Below are 21,787 nucleotides of genomic sequence, written 5' to 3'. Positions count from 1 at the left end.
CCCAAACAACCCAATTCAAAAATGGTCAAAGGATTCGAAAAGACGTATCTCTAAAGAAGATGCACAGATGCCCGGTAAGCACATGAAGGTACTCAATATCATTAATCATCAGGGAAATGCAAAATCAAAACTCCAATGAATACAACCTCCCACCCATAAGGATGGCTACTATCAAAAAATAAAAAGTAACAAGTGTCGGTGAGGATGTGGAGAAATTGAAGTCCCTGTGCATTGCTGGCGGGAATCTCAGGCGGTACAGCTGCTGTGGAAAACAGCATGGCAGTTCCTCAAAAAATTAAAAATAGAATGACCATATCATCCAGCAATTCCATTTCTGGGTATATACCCGAAAGAACTGAAAGCAGGGACACAGATATCTGGTCACCATGGCTTCACAGCATTATTCACAACAAGAACATGGAGCAACCCATCAATTGGTGGATGAAACGATAAACAAAATGTGGTCCATCCGTGCAATGGAATATTATTCAGCCATAAAAGGGAAGGAGGCCAGGTGCGGTGACTCACGGCTGTAATCCCGGCACTTTGGAAGGCCGAGGCGGGTGGATCATGAGGTCAGGAGATCGAGACCAACCTGGCTAACACGGTGAAACCCCATCTCTACTAAAAATACAAAAAATTAGCCAGGTGTGGTGGTGGGTGCCTGTAGTCCCAGCTACTTGGGAGGCTGAGGCAGAATGGCGTGAACCCTGGAGGTGGATATTGCAGTGAGCCGAGACTGCGCCACTGTACTCCAGCCTGGGTGACAGAGTGAGACTCCATCTCAAAAAAAAAAAAAGGAAAAAAAAAAGGGAAGGCAATTCTGACCCACGCTACAGCATGGATGAACCCGGAGGGCATTGTGCTAAGTGACATAAGCCAGTCACAAAAAGACAATATTGTATAATTTCACTGAGATTAGGTGCTAAGAGTAGTCAGATTCACTGAGACAGACAGTTGATGTTGCTTGGCGTGTGAGGGCGGCAATGGGAAGTTAATGGGCTTTTTTTTTTTTTTTTCACCCAGGCTGCAGTACAGTGGCATGATCTCGGCTCATGGCAACCTCCAACTCCTGGGTTCAAGCACTTCTCCTGCCTCAGTCTTCCCCAAGTAGCTGGGATTACAGGCGCTCACCACCATGCCTGGTTTTTTTTTTTTTTTTTTTTTTTTTTTGAGACGGAATTTTGCTCTTGTTGCCCAGGCTGGAGTGCAATGGTGCGATCTCGGCTCACTACAAACTCTGCCTCCTGGGTTCAAGCGATTCTTCTATCTCAGCCTCCCATGCAGCTGGGATTACAGGCTCATGACACCACACCTGGCTAATTTCTGTATTTTTAGTAGAGATGGGGTTTCATCATATTGGTCAGGCTGGTCTTGAACTCCTGACCTCAGGTGATCTGCCTGCCTCTCAGCCTCTCAAAGTGCTGGGATTACAGGCATGAGCCACCGTGAATTTTTGTATTTTTAGTAGAGATGGGATTTCATCATAATGGTCAGGCTGGTCACAAACTCCTGACCTCAAGTGACCCGCCCACCTCAGCCTCCCAGTGTGCTGGGATTGCAGGTGTGAGCCACCATGTCTGGCCTGGAAGCTGCTGTTTAATAGGTATAGAGCTTTAGTTTTACAAGATGAAAAGAGTTCTGGAAATGGAAAGTGATGATCATTGCACAACGTTAGAAATGTATTTAATACCACTGAACTGTACATTAAAAAAATGGTTGAGATGGCACCAGGCATGGTGGCTCATGCCTGTAGTCCCAGCACTTTGGATGGCTGAGGCGGGTGGATCACCTGAGGTCGGGAGATCGAGACCAGCCTGGCCAACATGATGAAACCCCATCTCTACTAAAAATACAAGAATTAGCTGGACATGGTGGTGCATGCCTATAATCCCAGCTACTTGGGAGGCTGAGGCAGGAGAATTGCTTGAGCCCAGGAGGCGGAGGTTGCAGTGAGCTGAGATCTTGCCACTGCACTCCAGCCTGGGCAACAGAGTGAGACGACTCTGTCTCAAAAAATAAAAGAGGTTGAGATGGTAAATTTGATGATGGGTATATTTTAACACAATAAAATAATAGGAAAAAGGAAAAAAGTTACATCTGCTTTGCATCACTCTAGATTCGTTTGCCTTTCCTAGAATTTTACGTAAATGGGATCACACAGTACATGCTTGTTTTTCATCCTGCTTCTTTCAGTCAGCGTAATAATTTTTTCTTGTGTCAACGTTGTTGTGTGTTACTGCTGAGTAGTATGCCATGGTATGTACAGACCACAATTCATCACTGCGTTGGCTGTTGATAAACCCTGGGTGGTTTTCAGTTCTTAGCTATTTTATTTTGTTATTTTATTGTTAATTTTAATTTTAATTTTAATTTTTTGAGATGGAGTTTTACTCTTCTTGCCTAGGCTGGAGTGCAGTCATGTGATCTTGGCTCACTTCAACCTCCACCTCCAGGGTTCAAGCAATTCTCCTGCCTCAGCCTCCTGAGTAGCTGGAATTACAGGTGCCTGCCACCAGGCCTGGATAATTTTTTGTATTTTTGGTAGATATAGCATTTTACCATGTTGGTCACGCTGGTCTCAAACTCCGGACCTCAGGTGATCCACTGGCCTTGGCCTCCCAAAGTGCTGGGATTACAGGCATGAGCCACTGTGCCCGGCCAGTTCTTAGCTATTTTAGATAATGCTGTTACAAACATTTATGTGCAAGTCTTTGCATGTGGACATAACGTTTTTCTCTTGGTAAATACTTGGGAATGGAATAACTGGAAACAGGCATGTGTTTAATTTTTAAGATATTGCTGAGCTGTTTTCCTAAAGTGATTGTGCCATGTTGCATTCCCACCAGCAGTTCGTGAGAGTTCCACTTCCTCCATGTCCTCAGCAACACTTGCTATAATCAGTCTTGTCCACTGTAGCCATTGTAATAGGTGAGTAAGAGTATCTCATTGTAGTTTTAATTTGCATTTCCCTGACTACAAAGGATGCTGGGTATCTTCTCATGTAGCTTTTTGTGTCTGGCTTCTTTCACTTAATACATCTGAGATGCCTCCATGTCATCATGCATAGCAGCAGTTTGTTCCTTTTTATTGCTGAGGCATATGTATTCCCTTGTTCAGATGTACCATTGTTTAGCCATTCACCAGTTGAAAGACGTTTGTGTTGTTTCTTGTTTTTTGCAATGATGAATAAAACTGCTATAAACATTCACACACAGATTTCGTGTGAACATTTTCCATGTATTTTGGGTAAACACCTGGGGGGGATTGCTGAGTCATATGGTAGGGGTGTGTTTGACTTTATAAGACACTGCCAAACAGTTTTCCAGAAAGGTTCTATCATTTAACTTCCCGTCACGTGGTAGGGGAGCTCCGTTACTCTCGCCTCCTGGCCAGCACTCAGTTCAGTTTCATTCCTTTGGGTTTTTTTTGTTTTTTTGTTTTTTTGTTTTGTGGGGTTTTTTTGAGAGTCTCACTCTGTCACTCGGGCTGAAGTGCAGTGGCATGATGTCGGCTCACTGCAACCTCGCCTCCGGGGTTCAAGCGATTCTCCTGCCTCAGCCTCCAGAGTAGCTGGGATTACAGGGGTGCGCCACCACGCCCGCTAATTTTTTGTATTTTTAGCAGAAACAGGATTTCACCATGTTGCCCAGGCTGGTCTTGAACACCTGAGCTCAGGTCACCTGCCCGCCTCGGCTTCCCAAAGTGCTGGGATTACAAACTTGAGCTGCCTTGCTCACGGCCTCGTTAATTTGTTTTTCAGTCATTCCAATAGATGCGTGGCGGATCACGTCATGTTCCTTTAGATTGCATTGAGGTTTCTATTTGCGTTTCTCTAATAATGAATGATGTTGAGCACCTTTTCATATGCTTTTTGGCCATCTGAATATCCTCTTTGGTGAAATGTCTTTTCAAATATTTTGCCCATTTTTGGATTGTGTTGTCTTATTACTAAGTTTTGAGGACCTTTTCTATATTCTGTATAGAATGATGATTTAAAGCATATTACGGATTTATATGATGAACCCTTTATCATATAAGCATTTGGCAAATATCTTTTTCCCAGTCTGTGGCTTATCTTTTTTATTTTCTTAATAATATCTCTTAGAGAGTAGAAGGTTTTCATTTTAATGAAGATTAATTTTTTTTTTCCACTTATGGTCGTATGTTGGTGTCTGGTCTAAGAAACCTTTGTCTAACAATACTGTTGTATTTTAAGAGTTTCTTATACATACTCTGGATACAAGTTTTTTATTGACTATATGTTTTGTGAATATTTTCTCCCAGTCTGTGACTTGCATTTTTGTTTCCTTTAATGGAGTATTTTGATGAAAAAAAAGTCTTTAATTTTCCAATTTATTATTTCCTTTACAGTTTGTGTTCTTTGTGTTCTATCTAAGAAACCTGGGCCTATTCTAAGGTTACACAGGTTTTCTCTTACACATTCTTCTGGAAGTTTCCTGTTTTAGGTTTCACATCTAGGTCTGTGATCCGTTTTAAGTTAATTTGGGGGAGTGATGGGAGAAAAGAGTTGATGTCAATTTTTTTCATGCAGATATCCTGTTGATCCAGTATTGTTTGATGAAAAGCCATCCTTCTCCCCTGAATTGTCTTTGCACTTTTGTAAATAATCAATTGATATTTTCGGACTCTGTTATGTTCCACTGATTATTTGCCTATTTCACCATAGTTATCTTTTCACCAATACCAAACTGTCTTGATGATAGCTATGTAGGTCTCAAAATCAGATGAATCCTCCAACTTTGTGCTTCTTTTTTATAGTCGCTCCGGTTATACGAGCTCAAAATTTTGGGGTCAGCTTATCAATTTTAGTAAAACTTCCTGTTGGAATTTTGATTGGGCTTGTGTTGAATCTATAGGTCAGTCTGGCAAGATTGTCGTCTTAACCATGTTGACTGTTTTATTCCATGGACATGGTGCTTCTCTCCATTTCCTAAGATCCTATTTGACTTATCTCAGCAATTTTTGTGTTTTTCAGTATGACGTTCTTGAATGTCTTTTGTCAGGCTTATTCCTAAGGGTTTCATATGGGGATTTTTTTGCTACTGTAAATTTAATGTTTTATTTATTTCATGTTCCAATTGTGCATTGCTACTGTTTAAGAATACAATTAATTTTTCTCTATTAACTTTTTATCTTGCAATTTTGTGAAATTCAGTTATTAGTTTTAAAGATTGTTTTCTAAATTCCAGGAGGCTGTTCAGGTGAACAGTTGTATCAGCTGAAAACAGGGACAGTTTTATTCCTTCTTTTCCGGTCTTTATGCATTGTATTTCCTTTTCTTGTCTGATGCAGAGGCCGGGGCCTCTGTGAGAACATGGACTAGAAGTGGTGGGAGCAGGCATTCTTACCTTGTTCCTGCTCTTGGGGAAAAAAATTCCATCTTTCACCATTAAGTATGATGCTAACGGTGGAATATCCGTGGGTGCCTTTATCAGTTTGAGGAGCTTCTCTTCCATTCCTAGTTTGTAGACAGTTTTGTCATAAATGAACATTCAATTTTTGTCAAATGCTTTTCTGCATCTATGCATGTATGCCTTTATTGTGGGAACCTCTGGCTATTTCCTTAGGATTTGTTCCTAGAAATGAAAGTGACAAGTCAAAATGGATCAGCATTTTTAAGCCTTTGGCATCTTGTTTCCAAATTGCCATTCAGAAATATTTGGTCAGGGCCGGGCATGGTGGCTCACACCTGTGATCCCAGCACTTTGGGAGGCTGAGGCAGGTGGATCACAAGGTCAGGAGTTCCAGATGAGCCTGACCAACACAGCAAAACCCCATCTCTACTAAAAATACAAAAATTAGCCAGGCATGGGGGCAGGCGCCTGCAGTCCCAGCTACTTGGGAGACTGAGGCAGGAGAATCGCTTGAACCCGTGAGGCGAAGTTTGCAGTGAACCAAGATCGTGCCATTGCACTTCAGCCTGGGCAACAAGAGCAAAAAACTTCATCTCAGAAAAAAAAAAAAAAATTGGTCAGTTTCTATTCTTCCTCCCCCTGAGCTGAACGAGAATGTCTGTTTCCCCAAATCCTTTACCACACTAGATTTTATAATTTGTTAATTGATTCCAATTTCATAAACCAGCCCCCCACCATGCTATCCTGTTTATATTTCCATTTATTGCATTACCCTGGGCCTGGAAATTTTATTCATTATTTGTATTTATTCTGTACTAAATTTTTTATTTTCCTTTTGCCAGTTTTCTGTTGGGCATTTATATTTTTCTTTTTAATTTAAATACTTTTTTGCATATTAAAGATGTTAATCTTTATCATATGTATGTCCCAGTTTCTTTGGCTATTCATTTTGTTTTGTTGGGGGTTTTTTTCAAATAGATTTTATTTTTTGGAACTGTTTTAGATTCACAGCAAAATTGAGTGAAGAGTACAGAGAATTCTCATCCACCCCCTCCCCCAACACGCACAGCCTCCCCCACCCGAGTGGGACTCGTGTTACAACTCACAAGCCCATACGTCATTGTCACCCAGAGTCCATAGTTTATGTCGACATTCACACTCCATCTTGTACGTCCTATGGGTCTGGACAAATGTATAATGACACATGTCACCGTGACCACTCTGGTGTCATACCGGTGTGTCACTGCCCTAAAAGTTCTCCGTGCTTCACCTTCCTACCTCCCCACCAGCTCCTGGCAACCACTGATCTTGTCACTGTCTCCATGGTTTTGCCTTTTCCAGAGTGTCCTAGAATTGAAATCCCACAGGGTGCAGCCTCGTCACACTGGGTCCCTTCGCTTAGTAAACCCCTTCGTAAGATCCGTCGAAGCTCCCTCCGTGTTGTCTCACAGCTCGACAGCTCATTTCTTTTTAATGATGAGTAATATATTCCCTCGTCTGGCTGTACCACAGTTATTTAAACTTATTTATCCATTCACCACCAAAGGACATCTTGGTGGTTTCCAGGTTTTGGCAATTATGGGGAACCACCAAAGGGTGTCATTCTTTCCAGCCTCCTCTCCCATCACAGCCTCCTCTCCCATCACAGCCTCCTCTCCCAACCCAGCACACCAAGCACACCCTGCCCACTCCTCCAATACCTACAAGTCCCTCCCAGCATACTGTGTCCCGCTCACTGAACGGGGCACGCCAAAATTTCCAGAAACCAGACAGAACACAGACTCGCTTTGGCAGTCACCGGTGGAAGGCCCCCTCCCTGCTGCTGTGGCCGGAGAAGGCTGGTCCCCTGGAGGGTCAGCGCCAATTTCTATCCAGGCAAGAGTCCCAGATACAGGGGCCACCGCACACCTCCCCCAGCAACGTGCCTCCGGGCAGAAGTTGGCTTAAACCCTCTCACAACCCCTTAGGGGCAAATTATTTGCATTAATTAATTGATTGATTCATTAATTCAGGACACTGTGCTTGGGACCTACAGCTGGGTTCCCATCGACTTTTTGTTCAGCAAACTCAAAAGGCTCAGGACAAAGAAAAGCAAGAGGAAAGTTAGCAGTTTAGGTATTTTAAATAATGCTAAAATCTGGCCCTGGTGTCTCTAACCTTGAGAACCACAGCTCAGTATGTTTGAAGGTTTCTTCCTCCCCCGCTTTTTCTGAGAGCTTTTTCTGAGAGCTGGCCTGTCCTGCGTGTGTCAGTAATCTATTGCTGTGGAACAAATCACCCTCAAACTTAGCAACTTAAAGCAACCACCAGGCCCGGTGCCGGGGCTCACACCTGTAGTCCCAGCACTTTGGGAGGCCAAGGCAGACGGATTGCTTGAACTCAGGAGTTTGAGACCAGCCTGGGCAACATGGCAAAACCCCGTCTCTATAAAAAATACAAAAATTAGCCGAGTGTGGTGGTGAGTGCCGGTAGTCCCAGCTACTTGGGAGGCTGAGGCTGGAGGATCGCTTGAGCCTGGGAGGTTGAGGCTGCAGTGAGTTGTGTTTGTGCCACCGCACTTCAGCCAGGGGCATAGAGAGAGACCTTGTCTTTAAAAAACAAACAAACAAAAAACCGCTTCTTTGCTCACAGGGCTTTGGTTTGGGCTGGGCTGGGACAGGCTGGTCTGCTGGGCTCCCTGGAGTTCACTCAGGTCACTGTAGCCACCAGGAGGCTTGGTTGGGTGGAGGGTCTGGAGTGGCCTCTGTTGACAGGTGTCGGGGCTCCGGTGCTGACTGCCAGTTGCGTGTGTCTCTCATGAACTCTTGTCTGTCTGTCTTGCCTGTGCCAAGAGGGAGAGTGAGGGGCTGCCCAGGCCCCAGAACTCGCCTAACATCATGTTTGCTACATACTATTGGTCAAAAAAGGCCCACCTAGATTCAGGGGTGGAGAGACAGGTGCTATCCTTGATAAGATGAGCTGTGAAGAATTTGAGGCCATTTCAAATCTCTATCTCTGTGTCTGACGTGGCGTAATTTACTGTGGTGGAGAGAGAACCCAGTTTTTGTGTTTTCCAGTGATATTGCTGACTTTTTTTCATTATTGCTTTTACATTTTGGTGGTCTTCAGAAAATGATAGAAATGAAGAACTGCTACATTTCTTAAAGTTTAGCATCTTCTAGTTTTATGTATGAGATATTTTTAACGTAATAGCATCTTGGGAGTTATTGCCTGCAAAACCTATCCTGTCGGTTTTAATGCATCACATAATTTTATGAACAAGCTAAATTATTTGCAGCATATATGAATATTCTTAAAACCAAATTGCTTTACGTGTGTAGAAAGATAAGCAAAAATAAAACACTTTACGTATTTCATTTTCCCTGTAGTTTATTTTCTTTAAACATTTTTTTTCTATGACTTCAAAATTCCCAGACACTTTACATTTTCACTTCAGGCATGACTATTAAATGGCTGTGTGTTCTGTGCCAAGCCAGGGCCAGGAGCTGAAGATGAAGAGACACAATGCAACCCCCACTCCACAGCAGCCTTGAGGGGCACCAGACCTCGTCCTCCATGACCACACAGGGTACCTGCCAGACATACCCCAATTAAAGCGAACTGAGGTCTCCATCACCTTCGCTCTAGTTGGAGCCTATGGAACCCAGCTGTAGGTCCCAAGCACAGTGTCTTGAATTAATGAATCAATCAATTAATTAGTGCAAATAATTTGCCCCTAAGGGGTTGTGAGAGGGTTTAAGCCAACTTCTGCCCGGAGGCATGTTGCTGGGAGAGGTGTGCGGTGGCCCCTGTGTCCGGGACTCTTGTCTGATTTGAAATTGGCTCTGGCCCTCCAGGGGACCAGTCTTCTCTGGCCACAGCAGCAGGGAAGAGGGCCTTCCACCCGTGACTGCCAAAGCGAGTCTGTGTTCTCTCTGGTTTCTGGGAACCTTGGCCTGCCCCGTACGGTGAGGGGGACACAGTGTGCTGGGAGGGACGCACAGGTTCAGGGGATTCTGCCGTTGGGTGTGGTAAGAAGGCTGGGGGAGGAGGCCGGGAAGGATACCACCCTCTAATGGCCCCACCCGGTGGGTCAGGCCGGCGGGCAGCACGCGGGGCAGCAGCTCTCCCAGCCACAGCAGCCCCGCGGTTCAGGGAGCAGATGATGAAAGGGGGCACCCATGGGTGCGGTGGGGCCTCAGACCCGAGACCTGCCCTGTGTTGTGAGCAACGATTCCGAAGCACAGTTCCCACAGGGTCAGAGGTCAGCTTGAGAAGATTTCGGGAGCCCTCGGCCTTCTGGGCCTGTCCATGGCACAGCCACGGCAGTTCGGGTGATGGGCCCATGTGCCCATCTCTGATCTGGTTTTACCTGACTCCGTTTCCTTGAGAGCCCAGGGACCCCAGCAGTGGGAGGGCCTGTTCAGCTGACTTCCTTAGGCAGGTGAGGAAGAAAGGCCGCCTTCCACTCGCCAGGCGCAGGGCTATGCCTGACGCAGTAGAGGGTTCTAGAAAGGCCAGTCAGGTTTCTCTCTTTGAAGTTCCAAGTGGGGAGGGATTGTGCTGGAACCCTCCAAAGGAGCTTTATTTACTTAGACCTGGTGCTTCTTGGAGGAGGAAGTGCCTCTGGATTGATGGCCTCCAACACTTTATGTTCTGAGCTCAAACAGGAAGCAGGAGCAGTGAATACAGCTGAGTCTCTGTGGGACGCTGCAGTTGGGGTCCAGAACTGAGTCTTGCCTTTACTCTGGTTTTATTTTAGCAGGCATTTGCTAAACATTACTATTAAATCTCAAGAGAGGGTTGGGCACGATGGCTCACGCCTGTAATCCCAGCACTCTGGGAGGCCGAGGTGGGCAGATCACCTGATGTCAGGCGGTCAAGACAAGCCTGGTCAACATGGTGAAACCCCGTCTGTACTAAAAATATAAAATTAGCCAGTTATGGTGGCAGACGCCTGTAATCCCAGCTACTCGGGAGGCTGAGGCAGGAGAATCACTTGAACCTGGAAAGCAGAGGTTGAAGTGAGCCGAGATTGCGCCACTGCACTCCAGCCTGGGTGACAGAGCGAGACTCTGTCTCAAAAAAAAAAAAAAAAAAGAAAAAAGAGAAGAAAAAATCTCAAGAGACAGGATTTAACCTGTGATGTGGCTGAATCCGTATAATAAAATATTTAGCAATTTGGAATGTAACAAACTCATAAAAAATAACAGAATAAATGGGGTTGTCCTGCTGAACTGCAGACAGCTGCACAATATGCTGGTGAGAACATGGGCCACAAAGCTTGGGTTCTAATCTCCGCTCCACCACTTGCCAGCTGTGTGACCTTGGGCAAGTTACTTAACCTCTCTGGGCTTCAGTTGCCTCTTCTTTATAATGGGGTAATACCACTATTCATTTCAGAGGATTTTTGTGAAGATTAAATGCAATAAAAGCACCTGAGAAGCATTAGCTCAGGGCCAGGCCCATAGTCAGTGTTTTCATAAATGCTCATGACGTTATTAATAGTACTGAAAACCCAAATGTTTCCTAACCAAAGCGTAAACTGAACCAGTACTTTTCAGGAGAACAATGAGCTGGTTTAAACCACGGCGGAAGCCCCATGCTATCTAAAATCATCACAAAACAGCTACTTTCAGTAAAGCTCAGCCCCATGCTGTAGGGAAACCAAACCTTGTTATTCTCCTCCTTTTACCTATGGGGAAACGAAGGCTGAGAGAGGCTTGGTGGCTTGGCCAAGGTCACCCAGCGAGGAACCCCAGTCAATGTGATCTTGGCTCTCAGGACGATGACGACTTACTGCCTCTATTGAAGTGGAATGGAATTTGATCATGAAAATGCTTTCCCATCCAAGTGGAAGTAGAACTGTGCAGTGGGGTTCATACATGCCTTCATTCACAGATGTTTACAGGGCATATTCAGTCGTGCCTGTATGTGTGTTTAAGCTTGTTGCGTAGGTTTAAATGACTTTCCCCATGCCCCCTGTCCCCCTCTGGGTGGTGTGGGCAGGGTGATGTGTGGCCATCATCACATGACCTGTTCCACCAGCCCCCCATCCAGCTCCGACACCGGCCTGCGGTTCCCGGACAGCAACGGCCTCCTGCAGACCCCGCGCTGGGACGAGCCGCAGCGGGTGTGCGCCCTAGAGCAGATCTGTGGCGTGTTTCGCGTGGACCTGGGCCACATGCGCTCCCTCCGCCTTTTCTTCAGGTAGGAAGCATCTCTGGGCGCCTCCTGGGAGTTGGTCTGTGTGTGCTTGCTTTCCCTGGCAGCCTGTGCTTTGTGGCCGGTGCAGTGCATGGCGTGGGGACGCAGGGCCCTGGATGGAGTCTTCCCAAGCGTCTGCCTTCCTCCCTCACTGATCTTGCGGGCAGCGGTTCCCCACCGCGGCTCCCTGGCAGTTCTCAGGCCAGGTGAGCTACCGAACTCATTCCCCTACCTTCAGCGTGATGGTAGCCAGCGACTGCTTGCAACTCTGGCTTGGGAGAAGAAACCAAACCAGGGCGGAGAGTAGCAGCTGCAGGCCTCTGTGATCCCCGAGAGATGCTCTGGAGCTCGGCCACCTGTGCGGGACGGGCTGCAGCCTTCCGGATGGAGGCTCCCTTCCTTTCGTGATGGGTGGGCGATGCCTAGTTTCCTGCAGTCATTCCCCACATCAGATCCTCCTCCTTATAGTCAGGGCTGCCCAGCCGCAGACAGCACCAATAAGAGGCCCGGGCTTAGAAGAAGCCGGCGTGTCCAGAAGCTGGGGGGGTTCCCAGACCCAGAGCCACATTCCAGCCTTTCATCTAAGGGCAGCCGGGGTTGGGCTGACAGCACTGACGGATGTTTAGTGAGTTTCCCTGGAGGGTTCTCCCAGAGTTCCACCCACACGCAACGAAGGAGGTCCGTTCCCAGGAGGTTCTCTTAGCACATGGCCCACCGGGGCTCAAAACTGGATTCCAGGGCACTCAGCACTGGGACCCAGGTCTCCCGGACTGCAGGGACCATGTAGCTGGGCAGGTGGTGGTGGGGAGAAGGTCGCTCTGGCAGGTCTCCAGAGAGGAGCCCCAGGGCCCCCCAGAAAGGAGCAGTTTTGTCATCTTCAGCAAAGGGGGTGACGGTTTTTGTTCGGTGTAGTTCTGTCCCCTCCCGCCAGCAGCCAACCCCACCGGGACCCACTGTTTCCTGCTCCTGAGGTTGGCGACAGTGGCCTCTGATTATACTTGGAAATAAAACGCCCGTGTTTACATATTCATCGGGCTTTCCTCTCCCCTCTCCAATGGCCCTTCAGCGACGAGGCCTGCACCAGCGGCCAGCTGGTCGTCGCCAGCCGAGAGAGCCAGTACAAAGTCTTCCACTTCCACCACGGTGGCCTGGACAAGCTGTCTGACGTGTTCCAGCAGTGGAAATACTGCACCGAGATGCAGCTCAAAGACCAGGTAGCCCAGCAGACCGCCCCAGACGCCCCGCGGTTGATACTTCCCACCCCCCACGGGCCCCATCTCCCTCCTGGGTCCCGTGTTGGGTTCCGGGGCCCGGGGGCTTACGGGGTGTGACCCACGGTAGCTTTCAGCCTTCAGAGCAGCAACTTCAGGTTTGAAACCTGTGCCCAGGGCTTTCTGTAAAGTCAGTGCCCTGCACTTGAAAAATCGTGTTTTGACAAGACTTCCTGCCATATTTTGCTCAATCTGCGTACAAATGTAATAAGAGCTCTTTAATTATCTGTTTAAGATACTGTATGTGCTTATTAGAAACAGGGCTGACTTTAAAATTCCCTTCCTTCCCACAGAGCCTCCTGCTGGCTTCCCTTATTACAGTAGCATGGCTTTTTTTCCCCCTACATTGAACAACCTTTGATTTTTGAATTAAATGTCAGCTGCAGTTTTGCCCTGGATTCGTGACTGCTCGCGGAGACAATCTGACAGGCTGGCTCCCTGCTCGCAGGACAGCGATCCCTTTGTATGTGGCCAATCACATGTAATTCATTGCAGGCCCTCCCGGCGGAGGGAAGTTAGGCCGAACGAGGCATTAATTCCGTTTTTGCGGCTGGGGTTGGAGAGAGTGGGGGGCGGCGGCACAGTGGGCCGGGGAGGAGAGAGCCGCAGAGGGAAACCGATTTTAAGATGAAGGTATTTTCATTTTAATTGCGCCTAATTACACTCGCCATTTAGGGGTTTGTATGCAAGGGACGGCCCTTGCCCTCCTTTCAGAAGAGAGAGAGGCTTTTAATCCTGGGAAAAGCACCGCCGGCCTCTGAAGCCGCACGGCTGAGATCCTGACCTTTGCCCAGTTTTCCTCCCGTTTAGCAGGTTGCCCCCGATAAGACATGCATGCAGTTCTCCATCCGCCGCCCCAAGCTGCCGTCCTCCGAGACGCACCCCGAGGAGAGCATGTACAAGAGGCTCGGCGTCTCTGCCTGGCTCAACCACCTGAACGAGCTGGGCCAGGTGGAGGAGGAGTACAAGCTGCGGAAGGTGAGGTCTGAGTCCTCCCCGCTGGCCCCGTGGAGAGCCGGCCAGGAACCGGGAACGAGCAAGAGGGAAGGAGGCCAGGGTCTGGCCGCCCGCCCGCACCCACGGGCCACCTCCTTGGGAGAGCCCCGTTTTCTTGTGTGAGGCTCTCTGTGAACACTCCGATAAAGCAATCAAAGCTGCTGCGTTGAAAAAAAAAAAAACAAAAAAAACCTCCCTCGAGGGTTTGGGGGGATACCGTGTCAGCCTGCATAGAAGGGTTTGCAGTGAAATGCAGCGTTTCCAAAACCAGGGATTAGGCCATGACGTGAGAACGACACGTTAATCTGAGCGCCACCCCAGGGGGGGCATTGACATTGAAATGAGCCGGGTTTGTGTCCTGTATGGGAATTGAAGACCACTGCTTTCCCCTTGTAAATATGTGCAAATTGCAGAGATCTGAATCCAGGCGCACCAAAGCCACCAAAACACACATCTCTGGGGATTTGGGGGTTCTTTGAGCTGCCCTGTTTTATCCCCTCCCCAACTTTTGCCGCTTCCTCCAGGCCATTTTCTTTGGCGGCATTGATGTGTCAATCCGGGGGGAGGTCTGGCCCTTCCTGCTGCGCTATTACAGCCACGAGTCCACGTCGGAGGAGCGGGAGGCGCTGCGGCTGCAGAAGCGAAAGGAGTACTCTGAGATCCAGCAGAAAAGGTAACCGCCGGGGCCAGCCCGGCCCACCCCGCCGAGCCGCAGAGGAAAATGTCATTTGAAAAGGCAATTTGAGGTGCAATTCAGCATTGATAATATGTTTCGTGACCCATAGTTTCTTTCAGAAATGGGTCTCCCAGGAACGTGAGTGATAGGGTGGGATAAGTGCAGTCATTAAACCAAGCACTCGGGCCTCGGAACTGCGGGGCTCGTTAGCTCACATGTCAAGGTTTTAGAATTCTCGTTCAACAGACTTAACTAGGCGCTGACGTCCCACAGCTGAAGGCTGGGGCTGGGAGCAGGGCCTGGAGGGGTGAAGGCATCCGGAGACTCTGTCCCACCTGGGCTCTGCTAACCCAGAACTGGGGTCAGCTCTCTCTCCAGGAGGCTGGGACTGGGTGAAGCCACTGGGCTGTGCTCAGCTCCCCTCCAGAACACTGGGCCAGGGCCAAGACCTCATTACCCATTAGGCTGCAACTTGTTCTTTTCTCTGGGACGCTGGAGCCTGTGAGGCGGAGTTAATATCAGGGAGAGCCTTGGATACATGCCACCCATCCGCCTCATCGGGGAGGGTCTGCAGCTGGCAGCAGCCACCCAGCTCCCGTCCAGGGAACGGGGGTTGGGAGGAAGCATGGCTTCCTGGAATGTGTGCACCACACGATGCCTCCGGCTGCCACCCGCTGACCCAACTCGGTGGTTGGCTCCACACAGGCTCTCCATGACCCCTGAGGAGCACAGAGCATTCTGGCGCAATGTGCAGTTCACTGTGGACAAAGACGTGGTCCGGACCGATCGGAACAACCAGTTCTTCCGAGGGGAAGACAATCCCAACGTGGAGAGCATGAGGTACTCCCTCCCCAGCCACCTGCAAGTCTGCAAGTCTCACCTGACCGCCCTGGGAAATGGATGAGCCCCCAGCGACTTTCTGCAGGGGCTCTCTTCCAGGTTCATACGTCAAAGCCCCAGAAGTGAAGGATACGCTACTCATGGGCTACCTCGGTTGGCATCTCAGAGCCGTGGCATCCCAGGGAAGCCACCCAGGTCCCTGCCAGTGGGGCCCGCAGAGCCCCTCTATCCCCTGGGCACCACCAAGCCTGTCCTTGCTTGGCTCACACCAACCATGGACCAGCTTCCCCATGCACCCCCTCCATCTCCCCGTGGGTGGTCCTGCAGTCATACAGCCGCACAGAGCCAGAGGCTGGCATCTCTGACATTCTGCTGCAGCCTAGCAAATAATTGCACAAAATTAGCAGCCCACAGAAATGTCCCTGCCAGCCCACCCCTTGTCACAGGCAGTCCACCCTTCAGAAAATCAGACCCATGTTCCCCCTTACCCCTGCTCTCAAGGTTCTGGGCCTAGACAGCAGCTAATAGCAGGCCATTACTTTTTTTCTTTTTTTTTTTTTTTTGAGACAGAGTCTTGCTCTGTTATCCAGACTGGAGTGTAGTGATGTGATCTCGGCTCACTGCAACCTCCACTTCCCGGGTTCAACCTATTCTTCTGTCTCAGCTTCCCTAGTAGTTGAGATTACAGGCGTGCACCCCATCATGCCTGGCTAAGTTTTGTATTTGTAGTAGAGACAGGGTTTCACCATGTTGGCCAGGCTAGTGTCGAACTCCTGACCTCAGGTGATCTGCCCACCTCGGCCTCCCAAAGTGCTGGGATTATAGGCGTGAGCCACCATGCCCAGCCAGGCCATTACCTTTTGCAAAGCAAGGGTCTGTGTGTCTGGAACCTAAGCTTGGGCTCTGAAATGATGGCAGAGCTGCCTTCCACTGAGATGAAGGCAAGTGAGGGAAGGCAGGGTCTCCAGCTCGGGGTTCTGTGGGCTGGGCAGTGTGCTGTGGTGAGGGTCATCCCCACTTACTGCTGTCTCCACTGTCTCCCAGGAGGATCTTACTGAACTATGCCGTGTACAACCCTGCCGTCGGCTATTCCCAGGGGATGTCGGACCTGGTGGCGCCCATCTTGGCCGAGGTCCTGGATGAATCAGACACCTTCTGGTGCTTTGTGGGTTTGATGCAGAACACCATCTTTGTCAGCTCCCCTCGGGACGAGGACATGGAGAAACAACTGGTGAGGCTCAGAGGATGGGTACCTCCGAGGGCATGTGAGGGCCCATGCTGCCTCTCCCCTTGTAGCCAGGGTTGCCGTGGTGACGCGTGGCTTGGCTGATATAGGTCAGTGGGCAGCGAAAACGCCAGGATAGGACTTGCCTGTGGGATATGGGTGACTTAGCCCTGGATCTCCGGGGCTGGCCCCCTGACTCCCTGCAGGTCCAGAGGCCGTGTTGTGTGGGCTACCCTGGTGGCCTCCCACCCCTGCATGTGACAACCTGGCCCAAGCTCCCTGGCTGGCAAGGAAGGGGAGGCACCATCACACCCAGCCCCCTCTGAGCTTTAGGAGATGGGTCCTCAGGTGTGTCTAAGCTGCTCCCCGCAGAAGTCAACACAGCCAGGGCTTCTGAGTGCAGACAGGAAGAGGAGGGGCTCCTGAAACTCCCTGAGATCTCCGGGGCAGTCCTCACACCCCACCCCTTCCCTGGGGTGCCCAGCTGTCACGTCTCCCGTCAAGGCCTCTTTAAAAGGACCAGCCCTATGTAGACCAGGAAGCACTGAATGTCGGTGGTGGGGCTGAGCCCAGCTGGGTAAGGCAGCACCAGAGGGCCAGTGTGTGGGACCGAGCCAGGGCACCTGCTCACTGTTCTCAGCACGCATCACCCATGTCTACCAAGTACCTGCCGGGTGCAGTCACCAGACATTCACCCTCCCGGCTGGGCCAGGAAGCTGGCATTGTGAGCAGAGGACGCTGGGTGTTGGGGAACACTGCAGGAGGCGCCCGTGATAAGGACAAGAGGGCTTCTGCACTAGGGACAGCTCCAGGGTGTGTGAGGTCTGGCCCTGAGTGTCGCTAAGGCTGGGCTGAGCAGAGCAGTCCTAGTGGTGGGACTGAGTGACCCGGTCTTCCTGGACCAGTAGTGAGGGAGGAGCTGATGGAGGGCCTTGAAGGCCAGGGCCACAGGGTGTGTCTCATAGAACGAGGGTCCCCACTGCGCGGCCACAGAGCGTGTCTCAGAATGGGGGTCCCCGCCCTAGCACACTGTGTGTGTCTCATAGAATGGGGATCCCCACCCCCAGGCCACAAAGCGTGTCTCAGAATGGGGGTCCCCGCCCCAGCACACTGAGCGTGTCTCAGAATGGGGGTCCCCGCCCCAGCACACAGAGTGTGTCTTATAGAACTGGGGTCCCCACCTCCAGGCCACCGAGCATGTCTCAGAACGGGGGTCCCCACCCCCAGGCAACTGAGCATGTCTCATAGAATGGGATGCCCGCTCCCAGGTCCGGGACTGGCGCTGGTCTGTGGGCTGTTAGGAACCAGCCGCACAGCAGGAAGTGAGCGGAGGACGGGCCAGCGAGCATCCCCGCCTGGGCTCCACCTCCCGTCCGATCAGCGGCCACATTAGATTCCCACAGAAGCTCGAACCCGAGAACCCTTTGTGAACTGCGCATGTGAGGGATCTAGGCTGTGCGATGCTTATGAGAATCTAATGCCTGATGATATGATGGGGAGCAGTTTCAACCCGAAACCATTCACACTACCTTGTCTGTGGAAAAATTGTCTTCCAGGAAACGGGTTCCTAGTGCCAAAAAGGTTGGGGACCACTGCTGTAGACTGACTATTAGTGGGTCATTGATGGCAGGCTGGGAGGGTTGAAGCCAACAGAGAGAATTTGAAGGCAAAGGAGCCCAAGCAGGGAGGTGCAGGCACCTGCACAGGGGATGGGAGTGGAGCGTCTGCAAGGGGGTCATCCACATGGGTGGGCTTGACCCGGCTGCAGGCCACAGGGCGGACGGCTGGCCGCACATCTTCAGCGCAGTCTCCCGTGGGAACAATGGGCCACCTGTGTGGGAAGGGGGCATGTGGCCCTGAGCCCTGCCCCAGGATCCCCCCAGCTGTGATCTAACTCCACCTGGGCCGGGAGCTGACCCCAGCCGAGCCTGCTCACTCTGCATCAACGGGTGAGTGTGACGTCAGGCGTCCACATTGCCTGGGGAGGCAGTTACAGTGTCCAACGCCATTCGCCCCTGACGGCTCATGGCAGCACATGGCCGGGTGACTCATTGACTGCTGGAGATTGATTTTCCAGCGACATTGATGAAGTCAGTGGCCTGGGCCCGGGTGCTGCCAGAAATAGCCCCAATCTTGTTCCACGTCACTGGGAGGTGACCTTAATGGCAGGAATCGAGCATCCTGGGGCTCAGACACGTCCCCTTCCTGCCCTAAATCAGCTCTGGAAGATGAAAGATCTGGGTGAGCATAGCTGAAGAGGGGTGGGGGCGCTCCCTGGATGATCCGCTCACCTCACCAGGAGGGGTGGATGTGGGAAACAGCCCCCAAGTGTCCACTGAGAGTGGGGAGCCTTCCTGGCCATGGAGCGGCTGCCCAGCATCCGGCCACTCCAGGGAACAATGCTCTGCCTCACTCTGGGCCATGCCACAGCCTCCGGAACAGTCAAATCTGGGAGGAACTGGCAGAGGCAGGTGTGAACCGATTCCAGTGGTGGAATAAAGCATTGGAGGGCAGGCATGTGCAGCAGGTAGAGGCCCCTGGCTGTGCTTTTCCAGGTTGGGGTGGCCCGGGGAAGGGCCCCAGTGGGAGTGGGCTCCCTGGGCAACAGGCTTGCATGGGACTAGGGCTAACTAACCCACGCTGGCCTCGCCCCCAGCTATACCTTCGGGAGCTGCTGCGGCTGACACACGTGCGCTTCTACCAGCACCTGGTCTCGCTGGGCGAGGACGGCCTGCAGATGCTCTTCTGCCACCGCTGGCTCCTGCTGTGCTTCAAGCGGGAGTTCCCCGAGGCTGAAGCGCTGCGGATCTGGGAAGCCTGCTGGGCCCACTACCAGGTGAGCTAGGGCAGGGGCCAGGGCCGGGGAGGTTGGGACCATGGCCCCTGAACCACCGTGGCCACCCTGCCTGCTGCCCCTGGCCGCCTCGCCGCCCCCCAACCACAGCCACACATTAGTCCCCCATATGGTGACCGCCTTCCCGTCCCACGTGGCTGGCTTCAGACCTTGCAGCTCGCCTCCCCAGTCACTGAAATCGATGCAAATTGCCCGCTGACTGCACTCATTACCACTTTCTGGGGCTGAGCTCCCTCCTGTCACAACCAATCAGTGTGAGTGACACTGTCGGGGGCCTACGCTAGACCACAGCAGCCCAGGATGCCGGTACCCAGGAGCGTAAGCCAGCACCGCCCTGCCCCCTCGGGACCGCCCTGCCACGAGGGACGAGGGCCAACTCACCCGTCACCCTCCTGTGCAGAGAAAGGGCCTGAGATTCCCACTTCCCTGTCGGCCCCTCCAGAGGGCTCCAATCAGTGATACCGACCTCCTCTCTCCGTCCACCGTCACCAGCATCTTCTCAGCAAATTCCCCTTGGAGCACAGCACTGGCTCTGTCACATGGCCTTAACGCCCAAATTAGGGACAAGCTGGAGATGTCAAAAGATAAGCAAGTCTCTTTGAATCCATCAGCCTTTTAAAAAAAAAAAAAAACTCACATTGACGCATCCAGGAGGGCTGGACCCTTTTGCAGGAGCAGGCTCCATCCACCACGGCAGCTCCAGCAGCCTCCATCAGAGAACCCTGAAGATGCAGGTAAACACCCATCTGCTGGAAGACATTTGCGTCAGCGTCTCCCGTCCTCACTCACACTGCAGGGGGCTGATGTCTGATGAGAGAGAGTCTGAAGCCACGGAGTGCCGGTGCCACACGCCGCCTTTGCATGCATTCGTTGGCTCGCCCTGGCCCGGGTCTAGGTTTCCTTCCTGGCTTAGCCTGCTGGACGTGGACGTGCAGGGTGGACGGTCTGCATTAATAAAGGGAAACACGGCATGGATGGTCTGAGACGCTTCATTCCCACCACCCCCAGAGAAAAAAATCGTGCCTCATTGCATGTTTTCCCAGTGGCAAATTTGCCGCCCTCATTCCTTTATGTTCAGGCTGATGTCACATGTGAACTCAGGGCGTGGCCCAGCAGACAGGGCCCTTTCCCACGGGCACCTACTATGTCCCGAGTGTAATGAGATCTAGTTGGAATTCCAGCGGGAGGCCCATGTGAGGTGGGATCTCTGTTGGCTGCTGTTTCGTTGGAATCCACAAAGCATGTTTCTGTTGTTTTCAGACTGTGGGCTCGATTTAGCCACAGTCGGTCCCATCCCTCGATCAATTTGGTAGTCTTACGGGGTGGGGGTGGGCTGCCAGTGAGCTGGGAGTGAGCTCTGTGGAATGGGAAGGTTGCCGCCAGGTGAGGTCTTTAACTGTTCAGTGACCCCTGAGTGAGAAAAGGCCTTTGATGCTATCCATCCGCTGCCAGCGTGTGGTGGGGCTGGACGGCCCTATGCCCTGCCTGTCCTGGGAACTGAAATCCGCCTATACTGTACAGGCTGTGGAGATCGTGCCCTCCCTCTCCCTCTCCCACATTCCTCTCCCAGAGAAGCTGGGCGTCCACCTTCCTGCAACCCCTCCACTGTGTCTCACACCAGCCACAGTTCAAATCGCTGCAAAAGGATCCGTCAGAGCCAAAACAAGACCGTCCCAGATTAGTTCAGAGGAAGCAGCCGGGCAGCCTGGTGCATGGTCTCTCCAGGAGCAGGCTGGGGCGTGGGAGTTGCCTGTAGCCTCTGCCCTCATGGTGTGCTCTGCTCAGCCTGGGCTGGGGACACCGTTCTGTCTGGTTTGTGTGGTCGACGTCAGGAGACTAAACATGGACTTCCCAGTGCCCCCGTCCTTCCTGTGCCTCCGGAAGTGCGTGTGCATCAAAGGTGGCGTGCCTTGAGGCGTCCAGGCCGGAGAGCACACAGGATGCAGCCGTCAGGACCTGGCGTGGGCTTCCTGCTGTGCACAGCGCATTGCTGACAGGCCCCGTGGGGCAGTCTTTAAAGGGAGGGCTGCGGAGTCCTCAAAGGGCGCCCAAAAAGAGGCTCAAGGACAGCGCAATCATTTCAGCCACCCCATGGGTGAGCTGCTGTGCCCGCTCTGTTAGGATCTTCCCACTTTTCTAGCCGCAAACCCTAGAGTCGTCTCTGGGGCATGATTTGGGGGGTGTGGCCTGGAGCCAGGAGGATAGGCTGACCCGTGGCTGGCTGCCAGAGGCACATTCCACGAGCCGCTGGAGTGAGTTCTGACCCAGCCTTCCACACACACCGTTGCTCAGGACCGTTACAAATGAGTCCTCCCCATAAGCGCAGGCCAGGCCTTCTGAGGAAGGCACCCCCCCCTGCCC

The 21,787-nt window shown here is 51.4% G+C and overlaps 1 protein-coding gene and 1 long non-coding RNA gene across 10 annotated transcripts in view; one reads left to right on the top strand and one right to left on the bottom strand.

Annotated features, from left to right (window-relative positions):
- Positions 1 to 21,787, top strand: part of TBC1D16 (TBC1 domain family member 16) — a 98,074-nt gene that overhangs the window by 71,493 nt on the left and 4,794 nt on the right. For 3 of the 9 annotated variants that reach the window (XM_003913531.4, XM_031657841.1, XM_031657842.1), the window contains 7 exons: positions 11,406 to 11,567; positions 12,631 to 12,778; positions 13,646 to 13,813; positions 14,356 to 14,504; positions 15,213 to 15,347; positions 16,392 to 16,578; positions 19,229 to 19,408. In XM_003913531.4, the coding sequence (XP_003913580.2) occupies positions 11,406 to 11,567; positions 12,631 to 12,778; positions 13,646 to 13,813; positions 14,356 to 14,504; positions 15,213 to 15,347; positions 16,392 to 16,578; positions 19,229 to 19,408 (1,129 nt within the window). Of the gene's footprint in view, positions 1 to 11,405; positions 11,568 to 12,630; positions 12,779 to 13,645; positions 13,814 to 14,355; positions 14,505 to 15,212; positions 15,348 to 16,391; positions 16,579 to 19,228; positions 19,409 to 19,679; positions 19,751 to 19,826; positions 20,472 to 21,787 lie in introns of those variants that run through there. The other 6 variants (XM_009191397.3, XM_009191398.3, XM_009191396.3 and 3 more) reach the window with 6 other exon arrangements.
- On the bottom strand, positions 14,356 to 20,179 carry LOC116271087. The gene is made up of 3 exons (XR_004179533.1): positions 20,064 to 20,179; positions 19,235 to 19,970; positions 14,356 to 14,463 (listed from the first exon to the last, which is right to left on the bottom strand). It is a non-coding gene; the product is annotated as an uncharacterized LOC116271087 (long non-coding RNA).

This window comes from Papio anubis, chromosome 17, assembly GCF_008728515.1.
Source record: "Papio anubis isolate 15944 chromosome 17, Panubis1.0, whole genome shotgun sequence".
Taxonomy (NCBI): domain Eukaryota; kingdom Metazoa; phylum Chordata; class Mammalia; order Primates; family Cercopithecidae; genus Papio; species Papio anubis.
This window is presented reverse-complemented; position numbering and strand designations above follow the sequence as displayed.